Source organism: Haemaphysalis longicornis, unplaced genomic scaffold (genome assembly GCF_048455015.1).
Source record: "Haemaphysalis longicornis isolate Haplotype H1 unplaced genomic scaffold, Haemaphysalis longicornis Haplotype H1 scaffold_14, whole genome shotgun sequence".
NCBI lineage: Eukaryota > Metazoa > Arthropoda > Arachnida > Ixodida > Ixodidae > Haemaphysalis > Haemaphysalis longicornis.
This window is the reverse complement of record NW_027526245.1, coordinates 40,253,073-40,280,386: the sequence shown is the minus strand read 5'-3', so window position 1 is coordinate 40,280,386 and position 27,314 is coordinate 40,253,073. Positions and strand designations below refer to the sequence as shown.

The window sequence follows — 27,314 nt, the reverse complement described above, 5'->3', positions numbered from 1 at the left end:
CCACGTGACAGCGCCTAGACCGCACCGGTGCCTCACCCCTACTTTGCGATGCAACGGCTTCATCACGAAAAAAATGAAAGGGAAAGGGGATGAGAAATGCCGTCTTTATTTACCTATTTCTCAGCAAATAACGCATCGTTGCTAGTTGGTCGAACAAAACCTGAGACTGCTACGAAACGTAGGTTCTTTCAGCTAAAACAAAACTTCATCCAGCCTTTAGTGTCTTTTAAATATGCAATCTAGGCTGTTAGGAACCCTTCCATAGACCTGTAAAACTTGTTTTGTTGGTGCACATATAATTTCATGCATATGAGTATTGACTTATTGAGTACCACAGGAATGTGATCAGGCGAGTTTCCCTTGAAGCTTCACTTCTGTGTGGTTGGCTGTGTGGGTAAGAGGAGAAACCACCAGAAGCCGGCACGGCTCTCAGCACACACTCACTCTGGGCCGAAGGCAGGCAGGTAGCGTTTGCGGAAGCGGCGCTCGTTCACGGCCCACGTCGGCTGGTCCCCCGCCGAGAACCGCATCAGCTGCACACGAAGGGGCAGTGGTTGCTCCTTGCACACAAAAGACGACTGCGCCTAGACAGAGGAACCCTCTTGGGGGATTTTGGTTGGATGCAGGAAGTAAAGAGAGTCTCCTCCCCTTTTTTTGGTGTGGGCGGGAGTTTTAAAACCAGAACACAGCTCATCCTAACTTTAGAGGGGAGAGTTTGGTTTAAAAGTTGATTTAAACCTCTACAATAAGTGAGGAGCATCAGAGAATCAATACACAACGCTAATTCACGGCTCAAAGTACCTTCAAAGAAAAGTCGCACTTTACTAAAAGAAAGCGTAACCTGCTTCTGCTTGGGCAGGCTAGGCTAGGTTACATTATCATCAACCTTTTTTTTTATTTCCCACTGCCTGTATCGAGTAGTGCATAGAAGCTGTGTACTTAGTGCAAGGCTTCTTTCTTTTTCTTCCCCCTCCTGGAGAAACTTCAATACAGGCCCCTCAGCAACCTGCATCTTCAAAGACTTTTGATTTAGTGATGCCACTGTTTCCGCGGCACAATCAAACACAAAACAACGCAAAAAGTGGTCATACAACAACAGGCTTCAGAGAGAGGGAAAAAAGTTCTGTTGTGCAAGAACCTGATGAACAAAAAACAAAGAACAGGAAACGTTCAAATGAACTCCTGCACTTTCAGAGGAGCTTCAGCCATGCATGCGACTTCGATATAATCAGAGTGTACAAACTAATTAAAGGAGTCCAAATAAAGAAAAAGACGCCACTAGAATGCGTTCCACAATACTAAGTTAGTAACAGCAAAAGTAACAGAGCATGCAGCGAGGCAGCCGCTACACAACAACAAGAACAACAGCTACGAAAAAAGGAATAAACAGAGGCAGCCTTGCTCACATGGAAGCCAGAAAGTGACTGCATGAGTGGAAGAAAAGAAAGAGGAAAGAGGACAGAACATGTGAAGGCATGAATCCATATCAACTTTATCGGTACATAAAACAGGGAAGCCCCCCCCCCCTTTTTTTCAGACGAGAACTGCAAAAGAAGCTAAAAAATTTGAATGGAATGAACACACAATAATTGCAGGAAAAGAGAGCGTGAATGAGAGAAGCCCTTTTGACATGAGTTAAGTCAAAAGTCTGAAATGGGATGGGAAAAAATGGGTGGGGGAGTACGGAGTGCCAAAGAAGGCGAACCAAAAGCAGTTCTCAATGCCTGCTTCTTCGATAAAAATCAACAGAGCATCAAAGCTGAAAGGATAAGCCATGCGAGAGCAACAGCAACATTTCTTAGGGTGCCAACAATCTCTCATAAAGCTATGCCACTAAATTAAAATGAGCAGTAGATACTAATCCTGAGTGCAGAAATGCTAGTAACTATGATAGCAATCTATTTTCAGTCCATTAAGGGATGCTGCTTCAAAGAGCTTATTCAGGAAAAGCAAATACGACCGTTTTGGTGCATTGGGAAGTGTTTGGCAAGCTCAGTTTACACGCACTTACTTGCTTCTTGCACCACTGTGTCCCAGAGCTCTTTGATGTAAGCAGTTATGAAACTCTGCCTCAAAAAATGGCCCTCACCTGGACGATGAGCACGGTGGTGCCACCTAACGCATGATAAATAAAGATGATAAGCATACTAATTATGCAAACTAACAATTCCTTGTTAAGCCTTATTTTAAGCGTGCCTATTTCTTTGCATCCCACCCCAACTGCACCCCTGTAATGCCCAGGAGCTTGATTGGAGCCCCCCAGGGACCCCTCTAACAGCAGGCTAAGGAGGTAGGCATCGCCACTGATTGCAACAAAGCGGTCATGGCCACCCCGGTGCCGGTAGCGGTGCCATGAGAGGCGTGCTCACCTGCAGCGGCCCTCGGCCGCTGGCTGTGGTGGCCGGGTAGGTGCCCCAGGGCATGGCCTGGGGCACCGTCTGCACCCAGGGGGTCGATGACGGGGGGGCCACAGGCAGGGGGCACGGGGGAGACCTGCAGGGGGCGGTGCAAGGGCAGAAAGAGAGAAGTAGGAGCCGTACTTTCAAAACTCTGTTATATTGCTTCATGACTCTGATCAGCACACACGTGAGATAGTGGAGGCAGCTGAAATCACACTAGGCGATTTCCAATGTGTCACTACATCGATAGCCTTGTAAAAATAACTGGACATGGTAATGACTGACACGTGTGGGAGAGTGCCAAATGATTCCGTTATTCTAATCCCTGTATAATCGTAACCTTTTCTGTATCTCTTGTCTTCTTTCTGGCATATGTTTCACCTGATTCAAAAAAATTTAGCTGGAAGCAGCGCTTGTCCTTGTCTTCTGTGTCCGTGTGTTTTTTGTGCGCGTAAGATGAACGAGAAGGAGGGGGACGCTCCTTCACCCCTCCCAGTAGAGCCTTTGTGGGCCTCTCCAGGCTGGGAGCCGTCAGCCCCAAAGAACAACACTACACCGACAGGGCCACACTGTGGGTGCACTAGTGCAAGTGCAGAGGCACCCTCTCCCACACCCACACTAGATGAGGGCTCCAGAGCCGTTTGAGCGATGCTTGCCCCCCAGTTGTGTACATCTCACAGTGATGCTAGCTCACGGGAGGCTAGACGAGCAGTTGAAAGTGCAACACACACTGCCTGGGCAGCAGACACCAAAGGGGACGACACCGGTGGAAAATTGGTCTAAAGTGCAAGCAACGCAAACAGAGTGCCAATCAAGAACAGGCACGCAGGAACCAAGTCCAGCCCAGGGTGGCCACTACAAGGATTACCTGCACAAAAGTTCAACACTTCTTGGTCTGCCTTTCATGATAACAACAAACACATTCTTCTTGCCAAAAATGGAGCTGATGGCAAAGGCATATCAGTAGAACATTACCCCTTCATCATGATGCCTTTAAATGCAAGAATATTTCCTTTTAACCTTTTACTTGCCAATGTTCCAAAATTGGAACACACAAAACCTGATTTTGTATTTCCTTCCCATTATACCGAATTTCCATATTTTTGTTTTCGCACTCACTGATGTTTGTGGAAAACAACACAATTTTGATTTTTGTTAACAGCCCATTCAGAGGCTTTGAATAAATGTTTACAAAAAGGCATATTCTGTGTTTCTTCACCACCACATGGTTGTTGCGACATTTTGCTGGAAAATGTAATGTTGTAATGTGCAAAGCAGAACCAAAATATCGGCAGATAGTTACCGATTACTCTGCGAGTAATATAAAAAATTATAAAGACCTTCTAGCTTTCTGTTTCGAGAGTTTTGTGCAAATGTTCCTTTTTTGGAACACAGGCGTTTCATAGAGCCAGAAACACGGAGACCGACCACCGCACTACCTGTCAATTTTTCTTCTCATTTTCACGTGTTGGTGGCACCCTCTAGTTAACACTTGCAGAAGCTTGAATGCTACCCTTCCCGCTTTTCCTTGGCATTATTTTGAGATTCGCTGGCACGTTGAAGTAGCGCCATTCAACCGCAGCAAATAGCCGTCTCAGTCCTCGTGAATGTAAGGGGGGAGCGACTTTTTAGCTAGTGTTCTTTTGTGCTACCACAGTTCTGTACAACAAAATTTTCGTTTATAGGTTATGGCACAACGCTTCCTGACTTTGGAGGCTGCAATTAACCTTTTGTTCAGCCTTTCCAACGATGAGCGCGAAGGCGCATCATTGACGAGGAGCACGTGCAGGAAAACGACTTTTTGGTATTTGTTCCCGATTATATATGCGAATGCGCAGAAGTTATGCAGTGCAGCGGTGAAGACGTGTCGCCTACTGAATATTTGAGTCCTGAGCCACGACGAAAACAGCCAGTGGGAAGGCAACTGACTGTAGAAAAAGGCCGCAAATCTTCAGCCATGACCGGGAAAACAAAACCCTTGGAGCAGACTGAGGCGACCATGTCACGTTTGATAAACCACTGGCCAGCCAGAACCCTCAGCTGTTGCTAGAGAGATTTCCTGAGCTTGCGAACATGCGCCCCATTTGAGTTGTTCAGCAAAATAATTTCTCCGGAACACCTTGCTTTACTGGCTGACATGACTGCAATGTACGCACTCCGAAAGGAGGCAGAGGTACCCAGGGAAGGTGTGTGCAGTGTAAAAAAACAAAACAAAACTAACCAGTGCCAAGAGGGCCAAAAACGGCTGCACAGCAAGTGCTTCACATCCTACCACGGAAATGCTGACCGTCCTACTGCGAGGATGATTTTTCCAGATAATTTTTTTCACTCTTTATACTGTTCGGAGTCATCTCAAAAACATGCCTTGCCTTCGGTTACAAGGAGCAAGAAATTCCACTTTGAAGCCAATAAAATTTTTACCAGAGAACTTTTGCGCTTTGTGTATTGGAAATGCCAATGTTCCAAAAATGGAACATTGCCAAAAAACGTGCTTAGTCATTGTTAATGTGGCTGCATTTTTCGTCACGGGTAGTTTAGGAGCCAAATTCAAATTATCAACACCAATTTCAGTTTTTTTAATGTTGCTTCATAGTCTGGCATTTAAAGGATTAATTAAAGGGGTGTTAAACTGCTAAACAAGGCACATGGAAACTAATGGCACTTTCTTTTCAATAACCCCACTACAACTATTTGATAATGTTCAGTAGAGCCTCGTTAAGATGTTAAAAAAAAAAAAAAGACACGAGGGAGATACGTGTTTTCAAGGAAAACGTACGATCTGCCGCAGTAAAAAAAAGAGAAATCGAGCGATGAACATGAGCATCTAATGGCCTTTTTCATTTGCACACGTCTGTCAACATCTGCTGGCGCATGCTGCGGCCCTTTGAGAGCAAGAGCTCCTTTTCTAAACAGTGCAGACTTTTGTCCGCACTGGGATTGTCCTTCGTACTAAAGTAACTCCACACCACTTCCAAGCCGACTACGGCCTGAGCGCGTGTGGCCACCAGACATGCCACCTCTTCCTCCCCGTTGTTGCCGGCACCTCTCTCCGACTCTTCGTCCAGCGCCGGCGCTGCTTCATGGCGTCATCCCACCACAATTTCTTCCAGGGTTAGTGTTTCGCATGTGGGGCATCATTATACCAGCGACGTTCCGGGGTCGTCCTACACGAGGCTCTAGATCCGGCCCGCATCAGGCTCACCAGACTCAGAACCGGCCGCACAGGAGTTGCTCCTGGCTTCTGCCCAGGAGACGGGCCTTCCAGAGAGGTTGGAGTTCCCTTTCCCTTCTTCCCGCTAACCCTTCTAAGCCAACATGGCTTTCTTTAAAACGAAACATTCCACAAAAACAACAACAACGTCACTACAGTGTTGCTCAGTGCCTTGCATGGTGCAAAGTGAGGACACGAGCGAGCACACTTGCGTGCGCGAAATGATTGTGTTGGTGTGAGTGTCGTCTGCTAGGCTGTTCCTCCAGGCACAACATGTACCCTTCCGCCGTTAATCAGGCAGCTCCGTTCATTGCCCAACAGTTCCAGCACAACAACGCGCGCAAAACTTTACACTTTTGGCATCGGTAGCTTGCGTGCCTTCGATGTCTTTTCCCCATCTGCTGTCACCCAAACACACATGCTTGCATACACACACACGGAAAAGCAAGTTTTTTTATTACTCTTCATCGCCATAATGCTGCACGCGTACTTCTCATACAAGAATAAAGAAAGACGACGGTGGCCAAGATGCATGTGAGACTGCTGTTACTTTTTAGCGATGTGTGGAGCCGGCTGACTATTGGTGGAATAGTAGAGATATCTTTCTTTCTTTACACTCGCTTCACTGGTTCAAGCAGCACCGCACATGTTCAACTTTTTCACTTTACTAAAACTCTGCACTTACTTGCCCCACTTGAGGTAAAAGAAATGCCTCTGGTACAAGTCACGCTTGTCAGAACAGCTTGGCAGATGACACTGGCACGACCATTCTGCGCATGCGCCTACTCCCGTTCATTCTGCCACTTCCCACCATAATAAAGTGCAGGTCCACCCACCGGTCAGCACTCCCACAACACTTTCGGAATAGTGGTTGGCTGTACCGGCGTGCATCGAGGTGGCTACCGAACGGTTCTCCCACCCCTGGTGACAGCGTTCCTGCCAGGACTGAATTAATTCCCTGCTCCCTTCAGCGAGAGCTGCGCGAGGCCAATTTTAGAGTACGGCCGACGCACTGCATGGGCCCCACACAGGACTACCGATGGCAAAAAACGTACACTAACTATAACAGGCAACTTAGCATTTCTGCTACAAAAGAAACATTAAAATGGGAGCCTTCAGAAAAAAGAAGGCAAAATTTGCGATTGAAGCTCTTTCATAACATATTTTATGGCCACACTGGATTAGACCACAATCAATACCTTCTTCAGTCGCATTATTTATCCAGACAAACAGATCGTGAAATTGAGGTTAGAGAATATAGTTGAAGAACTAATCTTTTTAAAGGCTCTTTTTTCCCCAAAGCAGTTTCAGAGTGGAGTCGACTGCCTGCTGCCACAGTTGGCATATTAAAAAACGAAGTTTTTGCAGCCGCCCTTTGAATTCTCTTTCTGCCTTGGCTGTATTTTGACTTCATGCAAAGTTTATTTCGTATTTACATGGTCTATCCTTTTTTATATTTGTACAGTGTCGTTACCCACAAAGGTTATGTCGGTGATGTACACAACACTTATACACGCTACTTTTGCTTGTTCTTGCTCTTGATGTGTACCGGTGTTTGTTGTAATACGAGGTGTATTTTTCATGACTGTCATTACAGTGCACTGTTATTGTGCACTACCAGGTTGTTCAAACTGCGCTGTACAACCGCCCCACTGTGAAGCCTGAATGGCGCTGTGGGTGGCACGAGTAAATGAATAAAATGGCGAGAGAGCTGGACAGGAGAGACTTGCCCGACGACAGGCTGCGATGCAGGTGCGGGCTGTACGGGGGTTGCCAGGAAGCCCGCTCCATGCTGGGCCAACGGGGCTGTCGGTGGCGCAAACGGGCCCAGCACCCCATTCACCGCCTGGCCGCTGCCCATCCACGGCCCCGTCAGCTGCTGCTGCTGCTGCTCATGCTGCGACAACGGGTGCAGCCCTGCAACACGGTGCAGCGCGAGGGAACAGGCAGGGGAGGTGTCGGGTGAGGAGGCCGTCTGCAACGCCTCTTGTGTGCACTAGACCGAGCACTGGTCCACATTTCCGTCTGTGGCCCCACACAGTGACATCTTTCAGAGTTGCTCGTACACCTAGTGATCTGCGAGATGGCCGCCGCTAACCAGCCAGTGCAAAAGAAAAGTGGGGGAAAAAAAACAGGGTTCAAAAAATAAGAGCAAGGAAATAGCTGCACCTGAACCCAAAAAGTGGTGTCTCAAGTGTGGTAGCAAGACAGATATGTTGCCCTTGCTGCCCCAATGAATCGTATAGCAATAAAGGGACCCAAAAACTGCCAGACGCAATGCCTGTACACTTCCCAGTTCTTTGTTCTGCTTCATCACAGGGCACCTAGCAAATTGCATCAATTGACTCCCATAACGTGCGACATTACAAGCTATGGTGCAGGAAAAAGGCCTGTGAAGAGGGTAACATCCATTTTTTTTGCAATTTTCTATTCATTAAACAGCTCTCACCACCAATTCTTGGAGCTTTGAACTAGGCAGCTTACACTGGTTTTCCACACAAACCGGTCCCTTCCCTTTACTCTTCACTTCGAGCTTTGGCGCCTCCCTCACGTCAGACTCAAAAAAAAAAAGCGGGGGAGGGGGGGACTGTGAAGGCAACCTACAACTTTGCCTGAACTGAAAGAAAGAACTCATTCAGATAGTGTTTATTGGGAAACACAGCCGGCATAACTCAGGAATTAGTGTCTAAATTAAGGGACTGCAGTTCCAAACACCCACCTACTTCCCTGCAGTATGACCTGCCAAAGGCCCCATCACATACTCGAAGGAACAGCGAGAAAACAAGCACTCAGTACACTGACTCGACTCCATCATGAAAAACCATTTGGTGATCAAGCCCAGCAGACTGTTTCTGTGTGCAATAACCGTACGCCATCCACCACAGCAGCCCTCTACTTCGTTCTTGCTTGCGACGATGAAGCACACTAGAATAGGACAACAGTACGAGCTCACCTGAACTCGTGGTTCCCTGCCGAGAAAACAATAGGCGCAATTTGTTCACAAGTCTTTTGGCTTCAAAGGCTATTACAATGATGCGAGAATCACTCAAAGATGGCACAGCATCCCTTGTGCAGCCCTGTCTATGCGTTACCTTTACCTTAAGGCAGTGAGTACCCAACAGAACGTAACTTCACACCTCTTGTAAGTGTACTTCTCAAGTTATTTGAAACATGCTGCCCTCTCTACCACTGTTTTCAGTGTCCTTGAGTGGTCAAGCTGCACAAGGGTGGGGCGGGTGACAGAAAAACTGATTGTGCGGCACACACTTTGCTTGAAAATTGGCGCCCACTAAACATAGTGAGTTGGAGATAGGGGGAGGGGGGTTACTTTTAAGTCCGCTTCAAGGCACATCATTGAGAAGATACCACCAGAGGCCGTGTTAAGAGTTGAAACAGCAGCAAGTACACAAGGCACAGCCCAAATCATGGGGGAGAGAGAAAGGGGGAGAGGGTAATAGAGAGGAGAGGGGGAGAGATAGAGAGGTGAGAGGCAGCAAGAGAGAGAGAGAGAGAGAGAGAGAGAGAGAGAGAGATAGGGAGGGAGGGAGGGAGGGAGGGAGGGAGGGGAGGGAGAGAGAAGCTACAATTGCAGAGTTCCTTTTGCAGGCAACGCAGCCAGAGAAATACAAAGACCGAAGTTAGGTCGGAAACAGACGGTCGCTGATGAAGAAGGCCACAGTAGTCAAAGTAGAGACACACAGCTGAAATGCAGAGTCCCAACGGACAAAATAAGAGAGAGAGTGAGAGGGAGAAGCCCGGCCATCCCGCAGCGACTACTCACCGGGGGCGGGGAACTGCTGGCTACCTCTGAGCTCTGGAGGAAACTGCATGGCGCATGGCTTGGGGCGACGGCGGGTCGGTCCTACAATTCCTACGAGGAGTCGGGGGAGGCACACGGGAGAAGGGAGGAGGCAGGGTGGTCAGACGGGCACGACAGCAGCAAAACAGGCAGCAGTACTGAACCGCTGACTGCTCAGTTCTCAAACAAATATAGAGCCAATTACACTTCCGAAGGGACTGCCAATAATCCAGAACATGACAACGGAGGCATGGTATTAATCGTGCGCATAACCATGGTGCACACCAATGAAGTCTATGCATATACATGTACATAGGGGTGCATACAGTATTATGAACATATGCCGGCCTGGGCATATGGGCATAAACCTCTTTCATGTACACATCGAGGCTAGAAGCAGGTATCCTTCCGACACATTCCACCCCTCACTTTCATTAGCACAGTGCCATCTTTGAAGAGGATTCGTCCCACCACTCCACCAAATGCAAGGCCTGCTGAGAAAAATCGGTGAATCCCTGCCATTGTTGACGCTGGGGACTAGCAATAAGTTCTAGCCATCGAATTGTCATTATACAAAGGCATGAGCCCTGCATAGCTTCAGCTGCACTACCTTTGCACACTACCATTCCCTTGTGCACAGGGAAAAAAAACCGATGAGCACGTTTTACGAGCAAACCTAAGGACACAAAATCGAAGCAAGCGTGTCACGGGGGGCCGCCACGGAAGGGAAAATTAAATGAAAATAGCAAAGCAGCAGTCACTTGGAACAGCGATCCTGCTGCTAAAACCCCGGCATTGCTTAGATTTTGTTTGATTGTCGTTATCACAGAACCAAAGGCCGCGGTCGTGTCATATGCATGTCATAGCCCTACGAGTGCCCACACTATGGCTAGAGCCCCTTCCTTTTTGCGGTGGACCATTTCAAATTCTGCGATTCTAGATAGGGGAATCTGCAAAATTCCGCGACAATATCGAAAAGGCATAAGGTACATGTAACAGTTCATTTATTAGACACTTCAGACTCCTAACATGCTAGATTTCATTTACAGCTAAAGGAAGCTGTTGTGGCTGAGCATCTGGTGATGCTTTATGCTTTCTTCACCAAGAAAATGGCGCTTGTGAGACACAATGTCACCACAGCGACTGAACAATCGTCACCTTTCTGCGTCAACAGAGTTGACTGGCACTGACAGGTATTTAAGGGCAATGGAAGAAAGTGTGGGAGTCAGGTGCTCCATCCCAGCCCAGAAAGCTAGGACATCAAAATCTTCACCTGGCATTTCTTGTTTAGAAAGAAATGGTGCCAAACCCCTGTCACTAGACTTGAGGTCTTGGGTAGCTTCAGGTACACTTGCCACTCAGCAGCTAGGGCTAGGGATTCTTCCCGAAGTCCAGGAACGGCCCCAAACTCTGATCTCTTCTCTGAGAGACACCCAACTTGCAGGGGATCCAAGCACCTCACACCCTTGAAGAACTTCCAAGTGTCAGAGTTCTCTAAGTATACTAGCGCCTTGCTAGCCGCTTTACTCATTGCACCCTTCATTTTGTTTGCAATCTGACAGGCCTCGTCGTGTGCAATGTTCTCTTTCTGTGGCTGTGGCTAAGCCCCTTGATTCGGGTGGAGGCTGTGCATGCCACCTGACCTCTTCTATTATTTGACAAGGTAGGAATACGCAGATGCAAATTTAAATTTTCAACAGTAAAAACGTTGCAGACAATTAATAGAAACCATTTTGCCATTACTACTAATATAAAATACTACTTTTCTACCCCATTTCACCGAATCTATAGCTTTGGGGATGTAGTGCCACTCTTTTAATGGTTTTTTTTTTATTTCCGCGAGAAAACTTCAATTCTGAGATTTTTTTTGCGGAATCATGGAATCGCAGAAAGCTAGGGGCTCTAACTATGGCGCAGGCACCCACTTTTTAAAACGTGCGCGTTGCTTCCCTATTGGGGTCCCGCAGATGTGAGGATGTCCACAAAGGAGATTCTCATGTAGTCATGCAAGACTATGAGCGGGACGAGGCAACTACATTTTACACAGCCGTGTCCTACTACCAGTGGGCCTATTAGCATTCTAATACATTAGTGCAGTTTGGCATAGTACAGTTTGGGAGATGTACTATCGGTGTCAAATGAAACGCGAACACGAAAACATGAACCTGAACACACAAATAGAGCGATTTCTTTCCATGCAAGACAAAATGAGACACGGCTTAGTTACAAAAACAAAGTTGGGAAAAGTGGATTTTCAATCATACCAATAGCAAGCCATTATATGAACTCTACGAACAGTATTATTCAATTTTGAACGTTCTGGTTAATATTTTCGTGTTCGTGTGACATTTGATGCCGACAGTACAACGCAACAGAAAACAGGAAGACACTGCATAAGAAAAGGTGAACAGATGGTACTATTTTCCAACTGGCCTCTACTCTTGGAAAACCTGTGTCACTGTGTGCCGTCATTATAGTAGCAACAAAAAGTGTGACCGATGCAAACTCAGAACGCGCGAACAAAATTAGACTGTAAAAAAACAATGCTGGAAGCCACATGTCGAACACTATCAAAAGTGAAATTGCCTTCTGATGTTAGAGCAAAGAAGGTTTCTGCACAGGGCCAGCCATAAGCTGCAGCGTGAAATGGTCAAAGCGTACTTTGTCAAGAAAGCAGGCAAGAAGTGCACCAGCAAACCGTGTACGGCGCTTTCAGACGTAAAGACTGTATTCCAGGGAAGGGGACCACAACACAATTCATTACATCACATGTGCTCTGAAGAAAAAATTAAAAATCCCGGGCCATCTTCACTAATGTGAAACCTGGGGACGGGCAAAGCATGCAGTGTATAAGTGTATTCTTGGTGCCTTGGCGTTTTTGCCAATGGAGATGGAACCGTTGGGGGGTACAGGTATACAGCTTTGCTGTAAAATCTTTTGTCTTTGAAGCACGAAGCTCTCTAGCGTGAGGCGTAAACGAGTGTCCCAGTGTTTTTTAGTACGCATAACGTCGTAGCGCAAGGCATAAATGAGTTTCCCAGTGTCTTAGTACCGTGACTACATGAGACGACGATTACCATGACAACAGGAGATGCCAACAGCCCCAGCCCCTAATAGAGGTTTCCTCAAAAGTAGGGGCCAGTTGAAAGTTGCACCTTCTCCATCATGCTTGTTTCTCCCTTTGTCTGTGCTTTCCAAGCCTTTAAACCTCTTTCAGTTATGTCGAACTAACTCGCGCTCATTCATCTTTTGCACACGTTGAAGCTGGCATTATCTTAGTGCAATGCATTTGACGAGCCAGATGCATTGAATGCGCCTCTTGCACTGAGCTCATGTTTATTGGCAATGCTACCACACAAAGCAGAACCTCTAGAGCAGAAACGCAGCACTTCTCCCATTTTGCTTCCGTTGTACCCTGTTACTTCCACACCGCTTCGTCACAAGTTATCATTACGGTTTTGTCAATCTCAAGCACTCCGTCTTGAAATATTGTAACCCACGAGTATTAAAAGTGTTTTTTTGGTTTGAGCTCAGATAACCTAACATATCAGACGCTGAAGTTGGGGAAAACACCATCCCTTGAAGTTATGTATTAACCCACTAGTGCACTTCAATAGTATAAAACTACCCTTGTAAAAGCTCAACAAAGCAACTGAAATTTAACATAATTTGGAAAATAAAATTTCAATTGTCCAATTTTCACAGCCAAAAGTTATCCAACAATAGTCTGCTCTATATCTTACTAGTTTTGCTTGCGCCTCGTTCATCTCAAACTTTTAGCTACAACACCCAACCGACATATCTGCGATCAGTTTTGCCCGAGTTTTGTTATGAGACACGTCACATGCCTTCAAACACTTTGCCAACCCATACCTGCTATGAACACACAAATAACGATTTTAATTTAGCTGCGTTTTTAAAAACAGTGTATGCCTACTGAGGTACTAGTGCTTTTGTGTAATTTGACTTTTTTCCTCTTCGATAGCAAACTTTGCGGTTGACCTCCTTTATGGAAAAGTGTTACTAGTTGACACGGTTACTAGATGTGCGAAACTTGCAATGTATAACCTGTGCTTTGATATTTCTGGTCTTTCGTGCAACTCACAACTTACACAAGCACATATGTTTTTTGTAAACATTTTCATTAACATAGTTTAAGTGAATGATGATTTAGGAGCACTTTGGACAGCAACTAATGGGGTCTAGAGTTCAGTCGGTGGGTGAATGTTACTTGGGTTGCACCTTGTGTGGTGTGAGCCATATAAATTACTGGCAGGCACGACACGCATTCGTGACCTACCTGTGGAAACATTTGAATCCTCAACCAGTATTGGGATGAAAGCTTCAGCGGTAAAGTCGTTTCACTAAAGCTATTTCTTTCCCTAGTACTGATTGCAAATAAGCGGCTTTCATGCAAATGCAAGTCATGCATGACCAGACACAAGCCATGGCCAACTAAACTAAAAGTAATTCCTCATTGCGTAATAAACGAAGCCCGCACCGCCCTGCCTCGTCATACTAAACTAATTTTGGGTCACTCACTGACCCCTATCAGCCCGAGTTTGAGAATAGAGCCTCTTCCTTCCTGGATTCTATACGCCGGCCCCGTTACAATGCCAGGCAACTGCAGGCATTCTCTCGAGAACGCCCGCATGAACGTCCGCACGGCAAACACAACTACGCAGCCAAGAAAGCGTTTTTTTTTTTTTTTTTTTCAGGACAACGTCGCAACCAGTGGTAGCGAACAATGCAAGGCTATATTATTGCGGAATATTAGGCTAATCCGCGCTACTCCGCACACCATTGAGATAACGGGGGGCCCACAGACGACAGAGGCTTCGCAGCGCTTTGCAAACGTGAAACAAGGTAGCGCACAACCAGCATACCGCTGATGTTGAGCTTACACTTCGTGTACGGCCCATGGGACCACCGTTGGTAGGAAGCATGAGCGCGGTGCTGTGCGTGGGTTGTCAACCTCGGCTGACACAACAAAGGCTCAAAAGCGACGGATTAGCAAGCACAAGTTATAGCACGTTCGCTATTCACGGATCGTAGGGCTACTTATAATCGCAGTCACTCACCGGATCGCAAAACGGGGACTCTAGCAGATCGCCCACGACACACTCGCAAGCACCAGTTGATTGTAAACACCACGCTAGAGAAAATTCAAGAAACACTTCTTGTTTCGTTTGGATTTCGGTGAAGGGGATTGGCTAGGGCAGGCCTTGGATTTGTGTGAGGAGGACATCGGCAGACAATACGAATTCAGTGTTTTTTATTAATTTTATACCCTCTCCGTAACAAATGTTGATCTTTATGACAAACTGTTTATGAAAAAGTTTAGGCCAGTAGCTATTTCAACGAATCGCAAAGCTGTTGCCATGACAGCGCGAAAAAGCGCGCGAATTCAAATTGGGGCTATTCGCTTCGCTCGTAACAGACGCTGCTTTACACCGTGTCTTGGCCCTTGGGCACGTCAAAATGTAATGCAATCGCATCGAAGCCTACGGAAAGTCGCTTAAGTTGACAGGTCGCGGGGAGCGCATTTACCTTCACAATGCGTCCTGTGCTGTAGACGATTTTGGTCAGTCCCACCCTGCGCAATGAGCGAATCATGGGCGTCCGGAAGGGGGGGCAAGGGGGGGCAACTGCCCCCCCTTGGAGATTCGGATATTTTTATGCACTACAAAAAGCTGCACAGCTTGGTTAGCCCATAATTAAAAAAACTTTGCTCTGAAGGACGGAAGAGAGGAGAGAACGACACCGACGTTCTCTCCTTTGTACCGTCCTTTAGCGCAAAGTTTTTTTTTTTTTTTTTAATTATGTACGTGAACCAACTAGCGCAACAATCCACGCTGCTCAAATGATTAGCCCACTCAGGTCCTGCGTTGATACCACTGATGAACGGTGATTTGGAGCAATTTTTGTATCAGCAAATTATTAATTTTGGAGCAATTTGGAGCACCTAAATGTCAGTTTTGGAGCACCTTGGAGCAACTAAATATCAACTGCTAGATGTGTCCAAAGCATCTCTCTAAAAATTGACCAGTATCGTCCAGTAATTGATGTGGAGGTCGTAATGGAATGCGCTTCGAGGTGCTTTTCCCACATGCGATCACAAATGGACGGCACAGCTGAAGAATTATGGCCTTCTTGTCCTTACTAGGGGAAGTCTTTTTCAAGGAGTCACTGAAAGCGCTTCATAGTTGGCAGGCTCGAACATGCATTAAAAATAGCTTTCACAGTCAGCTCTCCCAATAGCCCAAGAATAGCGAAATAGCCAATAAAGAAAAGTTCTACAACCACAAGAATAAGTAGCCATATTTGGCTCTTTATAGCCCAACCTGTCATTCCTGGGGCAATGGGATTTTTTTTCCCACTTATTTCAAAACAGTCGCTAGAAGTTGCCAGAAGGTTGATGCAATTAAATCCCCTAAGTATCCACGCAATAGCAAAAATGCAACAAAACATAATTTGCAAGGTATTTAGTTCCAGTCTGGTGTGGATAAAAGACAACATGCAACACGATAATGAATATTGAAAGGCTTCGACAAACCTGCCTAGCAAAAAAAAAAAAAAAAAAAAACAACGCGCCTCTCGCGCCTCTTTTCTAGTTTAATTGTTAAAGCAAGCCCTCGTGTTTTACTTTTTTATTTTATTAGATGCAGGCGCTTGCTATCAGTCCTCGTGCGCATTTCCAAGCTAGCTGGAAATGTGCACAAGAAATGCACTTTTGCATGCGATTCGCGTGCGTCGGCGTTGCGCGTGCGATTTTTTCACGCCCGCACGCGGCAGTTTCTACGAAAATGACGCGCGTCGCGCGCGGCAGTGGGAGGAGCCTGGCGACTTGCGCCAATGGGGAGGCGCGTGCCTCATGGCGGCGGTTTTGAAGCGCTCGAGACAGCCCGGTCAGGCGTTGCGCTGCTGAGCACGAGGTCGCGGGTTCGATTCCCGGCCGCGGCGGCCGCTTTTCTGATGGAGGCGAAAAGCAAAAACGCCCGTGTGTACGAGATTTCGGCGCACGTAAAGATCCCCAGGTGGTCAAAATTAATCCGGAGCCCTCCACTACGGCGCGCCTCATCGCCTGCGTTGCGTCGGCGCGTTAAACCATAGAAAGTATAAAGGAGGCTATGGTTAAACCCCCACAATCAATCAATCAATCAGACAGCCCGGTCACGGCCGGCTCGCTCCGTCGGCGGTTTTTAGGCTACCACCCCGGCAGGTATTGCATGGACGTTTTCACTAGCGACGCGGATGATGTTTTATAGTACCGATTTCGCCCACATTATAAGCTCCTTTACCACACAAGCAACTTCGTGCGCGCCTTGAGCGGTGTTTTAGAGAGCGCTTAAAAGTGGTCGCTCGAGCTCCCCACACCACTTCGCGGCCGAAGCCGCCGCAATGTTGCCGCGCCGCGCGCAGCGTGCGGGTGCTTACGCGGCGCGTTTTCGCAAGCAGAAAACGCTCCATGAGGTTCGTGCTTTAGAGAGACTGGCTGTTTTTCACGGCCCGCTTCACTTGCGGCGGTCTTCTCCACGAGCCCAACAAGCGAAGCGAGAACTTGCAGCCGACCGCGCCACGCATGCCGCGAAACGGCGCTCCCGCTGGCTCTGGGAGCGGAGAGGGCCGGCAATAAACGCCACCTAAAACTACCTATTGTTTATAGCAGGAATTATTGGAAACTACAACAAGAGGGAAAGTTTTTAACCGCGGTACGCCAGCGCTGCAATGACTTGCTAGACGAAAACACTGTATCGGCGGTACAGTGACGGCGCCAACCAAACTCACCCCGGGAAACACGATTACGGGTGCGAGGGAATTCAAGTTATCAAGCCGAATTAGTTACACATGTCTAGAGACCACTGCGAAGTAGTGCTTGTAACAGGCTGCAGGCGATTGGCGCGACACAGATTTTGGCGCACTTTTGGCGCACTTGCTTGCAAAATCGTGGTTTTTTATCAGGATGGCGCAGGATACCTCATTTGGCGCAAATTGGCACATTTGGCGCAGGAGTGGCAGCACTGTGCAGCACTTTAGACACTGACTAACATAGCCGGTCATATGACGGCAGTGAAACAGACTGCCTGTGCTGGCTATTGAAGATAGCGAACAATTCTGAAAGGTTTGACTTTTTTTGTTTTTATCTAAACTCTAGATTTATGCAGTCTTACCGCAAGAACTTCAGTTATCGGAAAAAATTGGGCTATATCTAGCTTAAAATTTTCACCGCTCCACTTACTAGGGAGAGTGAACATCCTCCCGTGCCGTCCCATCGCCTTGTACACCCTTTCCTTCGAAATTGCGAAATGTCGGCACCACCCAAACCATGAAAGAAAACCTATAGATCAGCCCCTCAAAACGCTTGTACGCCTGTAGTGCATTGAATGTCACGGAGGCAAGTAGTATCTTTATTGTGTGAGCCATTTCAACAGACGATCACACATGTGATCTCGCAATTTGCCCAGAAAAATCCGACGTGCAGTTGTATGTATGTGAACGTATTGTGCTGTGTGCTGGTGATCAGTTCGCGTGAGTCGAGAGCCCTCACGCAGCGATACTGAGCACTCTTCTTTACAAACTGACAGTAACTTTTCGCATTTTCTTTATTAACTTTATTTCTTTGTTCGCTAATAAAATCCAATGTATATTCTCCAAGTCTGGTTCTAATTCGCTGTTTGTAATTTTTGTAACCACAAATAGCGCCTTTTTGGTGCTATCCAACCATAATCCCCCCTCTAATGGATGCCCCCCCTTGCAAAAAGTTCTGCGGACGCCCTTGGAGCGAATCGGTAGTGTCCAATATGTTGCCCAACCCCTAGGTCAGGGATGTATCCAGAATTTAGATGGCGAGGGGGGGTTGAAATCTTCCGTGGGGTGGAGGGTTGGGCGGCTGTTGGGGCGGCTCGTGGTTGTGGAATATTTGTTGGGAGGGTGTCGATATCCTTCTGAGGGGGAGGAGGGAATGGGGGGAAGTTGTGGGGGTGTGTATAAATCCCTGAGCTGCCGCCTGCCCTTCCCCACTTCATCCACATGGGCGGAGGTGGCAGCGCTGCACCTGGCCGCCGACCTCCTCCTCGAGATGGGCCCCCATAACCACCCCGGGGCGGTCATCCTCACGGACTCCAGGACTGCCCTGCTGCGGCTGCAAGCGGCCGATCAACCCACCAACAGCAGCGGCTACCCGGAGCGCTCCCTTGCAACCAAGCTGCGCACTGTGGCCTCCCGAGGCTGCGACCTGCGACTCCACTGGCTGCCAGGTCACAGTGGCATCCGAGGCAACGAAGACGCCGACGCCCGCGCCAGGGAGGCCCACCAGGAGGGCACCCCAGTCTCCCAAGACGTCACCACGTTCGACGAGGCCCGCGCTGCCCTGGCCCGCATGGTTCAGACGATGCACCCCGACCCTCGGGTCGTGAGCGGCCTGGCGCCCAGACCGTTGCCCGCACGCATCAGCAGGGACGCCCGCTGCCTGCTTCTCCGCATGCGGCTCACTGCTGCAATGTGGCGGAGCGTCTGCACCGACACGGGCGCAAGGACTCCCCTACATGTGCGGACTGTTCCGAACTGGAGACGCTCGAACACCTACTCTGCTTCTGCCCCCACCACGCGGGGCCGAGAGCAGAGCTCCAGCGAGCGCTCCAACGTCGAGGTCTTCCCAGCGCCGGCATGGAGGACCTTCTGTTCCCGAAGGGGCCTGCTTCATTTCCTGGAGACGACCGGCCTTACGCAGCGGCTGTAGCCCGGAGTGCAGTGATTGACTGATGTGCCCGGACTGCACAGCTTTCTAGGACTGACAGCGCTCTCTTTATACCTTTCGCTCTCTCTCTCTCTCTCTCTCTCTCTCTCTTTCTACTTTATCATTTCACTCCCCCTCTGCTTCCCTTCCCCTGCGCTGGGTTGTATGCAGGTGAGCTCCCTGCCGAGCTCAAAATATCCCCAGTGAATTTCCTTTCCTTTTCCCGTAGCAAACCACAACCACCACCACCCGTTCAAAACAGGTGAGAATTAATTAAATGAAAGGCCTCTCTGCAGCCCACAGGAACCTATTTCGGTGGCTTTCGCTATCTCCAGGTGTCGGCGTGGATGTTGTTCCGCCATCCGGACGAAATTCGACACAGAGGCAGCTACCGCTCATACGTCTCGAGCAGTAGAACTGCGGAAACAACAATAGCAATGCGCTGGTATTAGTAAGGCGCGAGCTGAGCAGTTCTGACGCACTGATCCTCCACGTTTGGTATCATCTGAACCTCCATCATCCAGCGCATGCGTTGACTTTTGTGTTTCGTCACACATATTGCACACTTGTCGCAGAGAGCGTTGCAAAGGGTAGCAGCCACATTGCTTCAGAGAGCGCAGCAACAATGTAAAGAACCGCTCAGGGGGCTGGCTGGTGTTACACTGCTCTGCAGCGGGCCGAGTATTGGGACTTGCACGAAACGAAAAAATTACTCCCACCTCCCCTCTCGAGAACCCCTGTGTAGATGCGACGCATAGGGGGTTCCGTTGTTGCGTGAACCCCCTGCCGCGGCTATGACGCAACGCGGTGCGGCTATGACGCAACACAATCCAACACAATCAACTTTAATCCAATCCAACTCAATCCAAGCCAAGCCAATTCAATCGAATCCAATCCAATGCCCCTCGCGAGAGAGTGTTCGCTATCAGAGAGGGAGGGGGTGAGCGGCGGAGAGCGCAGCTCGCGCGGCGAGGAGAATGGGGGAGGGGTTTGGACGGACAACGACGCCGTATGGAGGGACAAGGCGAGTGAATGAGATGCAGTCGCATCTAAAATCCCGCGAGTAACCGCAGGAGAGAACCCTTCTGCGGGTATGCGCCATCCCCCTTTTTAGGCTTAACTTAAAGTAGGTAGGAGGGGGGGGGGTGAGAGAATACCTCTAATTATATTGAGAAGTCTGCGTGGCAGCAAGCTTGGCGAAATGCCTGGTGAAAGACGCGAGCGCACAAAAACGCAAAACGCGCAGAAACACGTTAGTATAGCCCTAACGCTGAGACCAACAGCGTGCAAACTGACGTCTAATTCATGGTACGTCAAGGTGCCGGCGCCTGGTAACGTCGCCAGAGCTGAAGCTTGAAAGGGTAACGCTGGACCTAAACTTCAGGCGGTCGCATAGCCGCGCTATCCGCGTGCCCCAGAGCTCCCTCCGCGGCGGTTTGCGTTGTTAAGCGCCTGAAATTATTCAGCATACGTTCAACCAACTATCCCTGGTCAGCCTTCTGTTACGAAAAGAAAAAAAAATACCGGGGTAACAAGCGTTGGATGATGCAAGTTGGTGCACTGCGCCTTGATGATGATCTTTTTTTTTACGGTCACACGCACCAAAATAGAAAAAAATTGCGTGGTGAGCTGTGTACCGCCAACGATACGCGCAAAACGACGTTTACAGTCCCTCGATAATATGAATAAAGCGAAGCTTTGTGTGCCTGACTGATGATTTGTGTCGTTCGTTCGAGTAGCACGCATTGCAGGAAATCCAACCTCACACAATGGGTTTCACAAAACCATGATGATAATAAGCGAAGGCACACCAAGCGCCCCAAGAAAAAAAAAAAAAAAAAAGCGCTTTTCGTCGTCTGAATGGAACCTGGGTCCCTTGTGTTATATGAAGCCGACGTCCATCCGATTGCATCATTCCGACACGGTGGTCTAAGAAGTTTGGATTTTGGTCTTTGTCTTTGACTCAACTAGGTGGCATGGGAGAAAACTTCACGTTTAACCATCTTCTAAGTGCAGAGCGATTTCGGGGCTCGCCTTGTCGTCGTAGCTCGCCCCACGCCGTACCGTCGTCACGGCGTCCCACACAAACTTCGAAAAGCAAACGGTTTATACAGTCATAGCCGCTCGAAACTCATGAACCGCTGGCGCTTGTCATACATCTCCCCGTTGTTTAGCGCAGAGAAAAGTGCAGGTACATATGAGCCAAAATACACGTAATTAACCGGCAGCGCCCAGGTTCATTTAGTTAGGAACGCTCTCTGTGTTGGTTTTTACGATAGTGAGTGAAAAAAAGTGCTAGTATAAGAAAAAAAAGGGCACGTTCCAAACTGCGCACTAAGGCGCCGGCACGTGCGGAATGAAAAGAAAACACGCGCGCACGCACACACTGCAGTGCAAGGAGACATGGGATGGGCCTCTTTTGAAGTGAGAGAAGCACATACCAGAATATGTTTTGAAGAACGACTTAGAAATATTGATGACCAGAGATGGGCGGCCAAAGTGTTACGGTATCTTTGCATGAAAAGCGTGGGCACACAGTTGAGGAAAAGAACCACAAGGCTCAGGACAAAGTATATGAAACGTAGAAGCGCAGAGGAAACGAATAAAAAATGGAGTGAAAGAATCAGAGACAACGACCTGGAAAAAGAGGATGGACGCAAAGAAGTCCTTAGATATCCACACAATCAGGAAGCGGGAGATAACGAGGGAAATTAAAAAAAAATAATACCACAGGGAGTGCATTGCTTTTTGAAGCCCGGGCGGGTTGTTTGCGGACAAAAAACGCTTATGCGCGAGCCGGTACAGGAAGAACTGTGTGCAGGCTGCGGCAGGGAGCCAGAAACCATGCGACATGTCGTAACAGAGCGCAAAGGTATCCGTCTAGTCCTCAGTGACGAAGACATCCAGCTTCCGGAAGCCCTTGGCTTTAGGGTTAACGGAAAAGTGAATTGGACGGCAGTAGAGGTTAGTGAAATAAGGGTAGAATGTTGGTGGGAAAAGAGCAGAGAACAATCTGTGAAGACATGCGAACAAAGAAGTCAGACTTGCACAAAAATGCCATAATTTTTTTTTTTTTTACCGCTAAGCCGTATGTGTCTGCCGCCGCCGTGGCCGCCTCAAATTCCAGCTCGCCGAGTAGGTGTGAATCGAAGAGCTACTTGCCCGGTTGGAACGCCGGCGTGAGCGTGAGCCCATCATTCTTCTTCTTGAAAGGCTTACCGAGCGAAATTTTCGCCAGTGTATTTCACGTCTAAGCATGCGCCCATCCCGGTTGCCGGTTTGAGCGTGCATAAGTTGGGGGGGGGCAGAGAAGTGGGACGTGCGCGCGCAGCTGGGCTCCATGCCGTTACCGATACTGGTTCGAGGTTCAAACGTGCAAGCCTCATGGCTTAATGCGAGACCTGTCAGCTGTCGTTCGTAATCGAGCGCTTTCGGTCTGGGGTGGTGTGTTGCACCACGGCCGGACGGGAGAGGCGCGCGCGCCTCCAGTCCGGCCGTGGTTACACAAACAGTATCCGATGCGTACGACGGGGGAGAGAAACGGATAGTCATAGGTTTGTCCGTCAGAATAAAGCTCGATACCTTCCAGCTTTATCTCGCGATGTGACGGGCACATGCCGTTTGAATGGAGGAATAGCGGGAATTGAAGAAGCCTCGTCCCGAACACAAGCGCGAATAGGCGAAAAATCAATAGAAAGCCGCGGCCGTCGCCGTTACATGGGGCACTAATTTCTTCGTCCCGTGTCACTGTCGTAGAGCGGTTCGTAGAGGCGGTACGTGCGACAGTTCCCCTTCTTTTACGACAAGACTCACTCGGGGTTCAAAGATAAAGAGGCCAAAATGAACGGTGGGATATTAACGGCAGTGAGTTCGCGCTAACCGGTGAGTGTGTTTCCGGCCCTTTTTGATCGCGCACGGCATGCCCTTTGGTGCGTTGCTCATGCTCTCGTATATGTTACAGGCGATAAAGCTGCACTAAAATTTAAAAGTAGCGAGGACCGCTGGGTGAACATTGTTACCGGCCACGACGCGTCACAGAAGAGCGGGGCCCAGGCAAAGCGGCGAAGGTTGAGGCAAAGTGGCCCCTTTTTGGAGTTGTGGGCAGCGTGCTCAAGGATGCGCCATGATACGCGAAAAAGTGAATGGTTGTCAACTTATGCTGGGGTGAAAATGTTTTTCGCGATTATTCGGCTAAATACAAAACCGCTAATGAAAAACGATTTTTCGCTTTTATTAAACAGACTTGTGCTTTCTTGAATTTCAGGACCACAACCGACATTCCGGATGGGGAAGGCAGGTGCGCTACAGATCTGTTTTGGTGTGATCGCTGCCCCATGACAAAAACCATGCAGTAAATTGTACTTTTGTATTGCTCTCTAGTGTCTGCTTGCCATCGACGCAAGTTACAATGTCCGATACTTCGGAAGTTTCTACTGGGTACGTAAATAGCACCTGCTTGTACATTTACGCGTGGTAACGGTGCAATGCTGCAATTTCTTCACAATATGTCTTTCCTCGTCGCAGCACTTCTACCAGTACTTCCCAGCAGCTGCTACACGGCATGTAAGGATGTATCACATTACTTTGGCGTTATCTTCCCCAGCATGAAAACGGGTGGTAGCTAAGAGGCTGCACATTGGATTTTGTGCTCTTTAGTTACAGTGAGACGGCTGACCTCAGCTTCGAAGATGGCGATGACGAACCGTAAGAGGAAATTCGGTTTTATATGTGTCTCTGGCTGCAGTGCGTAGTTTCACTGTTTGTCCGTAGTTACCAGTTTGACAGTTCATAAAAAAGAGGTATATCCAGTGTTTCAAACTCTGCCATGTGTGTTACTCCCAGATAGTAAAGGTCGTGTTTACATAAACAGAGTGCTTACATAAACGAAGTATTTTTATTGCACATGAACATATTGTCACGGGCTCCGTTCCTTGGCTCCTTAATATAAACGGAACCAGTGTCCAACCCCGCTCTGCGGGTATGCGCCCTCTGGGATAAGAAGACGACGACGCTCGCTGATGTTGGTGCGCGTTCAGTTCCTGGGACATCGCGGCTGCCTTGTCTGCCTTCGCTATCCCGTCTATTTTTGTAATTACACTATCTGAATACATCTCCTTCGTTGCCACGTCACAATATTTACACAAAAAAATACAAAGCATGAATAGGAAACAGTTGCGCTGCAGTAAAAATTACAGATTTGTGTGTTTGTTTTGCAGCACATGCAGCAACAACCCAGCAGCTGCTCTTCCTCTAAGGTAATGAAATGCCTTTTTTTTTCTTTGAAAGACGCAGCTACTAACTTTCTTCATTTTTTTTACAAGAGGTCAGCCACGAGGACCGTTACCACACCAACGTCGTCTCGGTTGTAGCACCAATCTAATTTCTTTGCGAATTTCAGAAAAAAAAAGCAATGTTTGCCAATACATGTACTTTCACGCCCTGCAGAAAACGGAAGCCAACCGATAATTTGGAGGCGGCCGTTCAAGGTGGGCTTGGTGATTGCTCCGTGAACATGAAGGCACTGGCGGCACGTTCAGAACAAAATAATGAAACGAGTATTTCACGTACACTACTGGCAGTGTATTTCTTCGAATACAAAAATCAGGTGCTTTGTTACTTCAAATGCTTTACAGACGCAGTTATCAACTATGCACGTGCCGGGTGCCGTTTCGGTGCTGCCAAAAGTACACAATGACCCCGCGATGTACTAAATCGATCTATGGCACAATATCAAACACTTTGCGCATGCGACTAACGTCGCCAGCATTCACTTTCACTATCTGCCTTTGGCGCCTGGCTTTCGTGCAGATGGAGGTCGTATTGTCAAACAATTTGCTTTTGCAGCGAAAAGTCAACAAACGCCTCTATACTGCTTTTGGTCTGCTTGGCTTTATTGCACTGCTGGAGTGCTGTGCAGAGAGCCAACTTTACAACTTGCGCTACGAAAAAAAAGGTGACTTCGGCTCATGACGCACCCGTCATGCAGCAAAGCCACTTTTTTGCATTGTCAGCAAGGTTTGGCAGAATGGCAGTCGCGAAACAGTTCCCGGTGGGGCTTTGCGGACCCCTGAAATACCCTTGCGGACACCGTTTGAGCACACACGCCTTACAGCGTCACCCTGGACTCATGAGTGTAAACACATGCAAAATACCTGTAATGCGCATCGCAAAACCAAAAAGTACTGTACTGAACGTCGTCTTGTAGTTTAGATTCCTGGCGCCACTGTTCGGCGGACATTCACTGTGGATGTGCTTGATGTGCAATGTTGATGTGATCAATACATCCAGTGCCGTTAGGGAAATTCCATGTGGTCTCAATATCGGCTGCAATCTGAAATTGTTGTCGGGAGAGGTATACAACAAAGCGTAAATGATTAAGTGCACAGGAGAAGTGACCTTTTTAAATTCTTACTCTTTTCCATTCCCCCGGGCTTCGGGGAAGCCTTGCATATATCGGTTGCAGAATATGCCAGATCGCAGCAGATGTGTCTTTTACTACGTCTGACGCCGTTGACCGCCCGATCAAAAAGTTGAAAGAGAGGCTCCTGAAGCTGTCTCTATTTGCGAGAAACCTGGGATGAAGCGCAATCAATCACTGCACGTATGACCACGGCTGCCAGTAATTTTCACAGTGCATTCTCTCTCCAAACCAGGGAAACAAACGGCATAATTATTTTCTCACCTCACAGTGATGACAAGACGGACATGGGCCGTAATAGGTTTGCGGAACCTCGTTTCCTTCCTCTCGATCACGGGGATGACGAGCTTCACCAACGTGTCGGACGCGCTCGGTGTCGTGCGGAGGAAGCTGAACAGCGGACAACAATAACCGGGATGCGCACAGTCGACACTTGCAAGACCGGAAATCCCTGAAATACTCTCGAAAAAAGACCCAATCTTTCGCCATGTCCACTGAGATCACCCCGCGCGCGGCATGATCTCGGAGGCCATACTTTCGCACGCAGTCGAGGCAGCAAAGTGCATGCTTAACCCTCCAAGTCCCGATAGCGCCAACACGGTCGGACCCACACACGCCGTTTCTTTTTCTGTTGGGCACGGCGTCGCCGTAGAACGAGCGAACACACCAGCACTATCGTGCTCATTGTGGCGAGCAGGTCGTCGTCGCCTGTCATTTTGTGCAAACATTCAAGGAGCAGTTCAGTAGGAGACAACAGTCGAACTGAAAAACGCGGGAATCCTATAGTTCATACCACAAGCTGCATGCAGCACTGTGGAGGCCACATCGTTGTCCGAGTTGTCTTCGTTGTCTTCGAAGTTGTCTTCGAGTTGTCTTCGAGTTGTCACATTGAGTTCCGAGACATGGGCTCGCCTGATCGCGACTAGCTCGCGCAGCATCGGCTGTGTCGCTGGTCCAGAGTGGCTGTCACGACATTCTGCACCATGGCAAATTTCTTCTAAAGAGGGCAACGAGGGCCAGCTCACGCAGAAGAAATATTCTACCAAAGGGAGCCACTCCTCCCCCTCATTCCTGTTTCATATTTGCTTTTTAAGGGGCTTCGCAAAAAGGCTAGTCTGGCAGCGGTGGTGCATCGACTTGCATCAATCTTTGGCCTTTCATTGAACCATGACCAGTGACTGTCTTTGGTTCTCACAATATCTGGGAAAGTAAAGCCGTGAGAAAGACGCGCGAAGTTTGTGAACTTGCACGAATAAACTGCACATTAGGCCAGAATTACCCAGAAATTTTTGCAAGCATCGGCTTAGTTATTTTTTCCTTGTTCTAGTCTGCGAACTTGCTTGCAGGTCTCTGAAGTTGAAATGCGGCTTTTAAATTGGGCGCATTTCGTGTTTGTATGCACTTTGTGGCCATCGAGATAGATCCCGTAAGCTTGTGGTAATTGTGGCGGCCCTCGATCCCGACTCGGTACGCGGCCACGCTCGGAGTAGTTCACTATAGCTCGGAGGGCCGCGCGGCTTGCGCGGGATTGCGCAACAAGACGGCAGGGTTCACTTGCGCGTCGGGAGATGGCGCCACCGGCGCGCGTGGGAGCGGGCAGCTCGGAGTCGCTTCGGCGGGGAGGCCAGGGGAGGCGGCTGCAGAGAGCGAGGACTTCGGCTGTGGCGCTCGGCGTGCGGCAGCGGAGCGACCCGGCGTCTTGCCCTCCAGCCTGGACCATCCACCGTCCACCGGTAGTGGCGGAGTCGAAC

General features: G+C 48.5%; 1 protein-coding gene across 1 annotated transcript in view; it reads right to left on the bottom strand.

The window, feature by feature from the left end:
• The window catches only part of LOC144165259 (uncharacterized), a 24,466-nt gene extending 10,106 nt beyond the window's left edge, over positions 1–14,360 (bottom strand). Inside the window, exons 1-5 of the mRNA XM_077695387.1 lie at positions 14,296–14,360; positions 9,392–9,481; positions 7,341–7,527; positions 2,370–2,493; positions 445–533 (exon numbers count right to left, since the gene is read on the bottom strand). Of these exons, the coding sequence (XP_077551513.1) occupies positions 445–533; positions 2,370–2,493; positions 7,341–7,527; positions 9,392–9,440 (449 nt within the window). The 5' untranslated portion in view covers positions 9,441–9,481; positions 14,296–14,360. The remainder of the gene's footprint in view (positions 1–444; positions 534–2,369; positions 2,494–7,340; positions 7,528–9,391; positions 9,482–14,295) is intronic.
• Between the last annotated feature and the right edge of the window lie 12,954 nt (positions 14,361–27,314).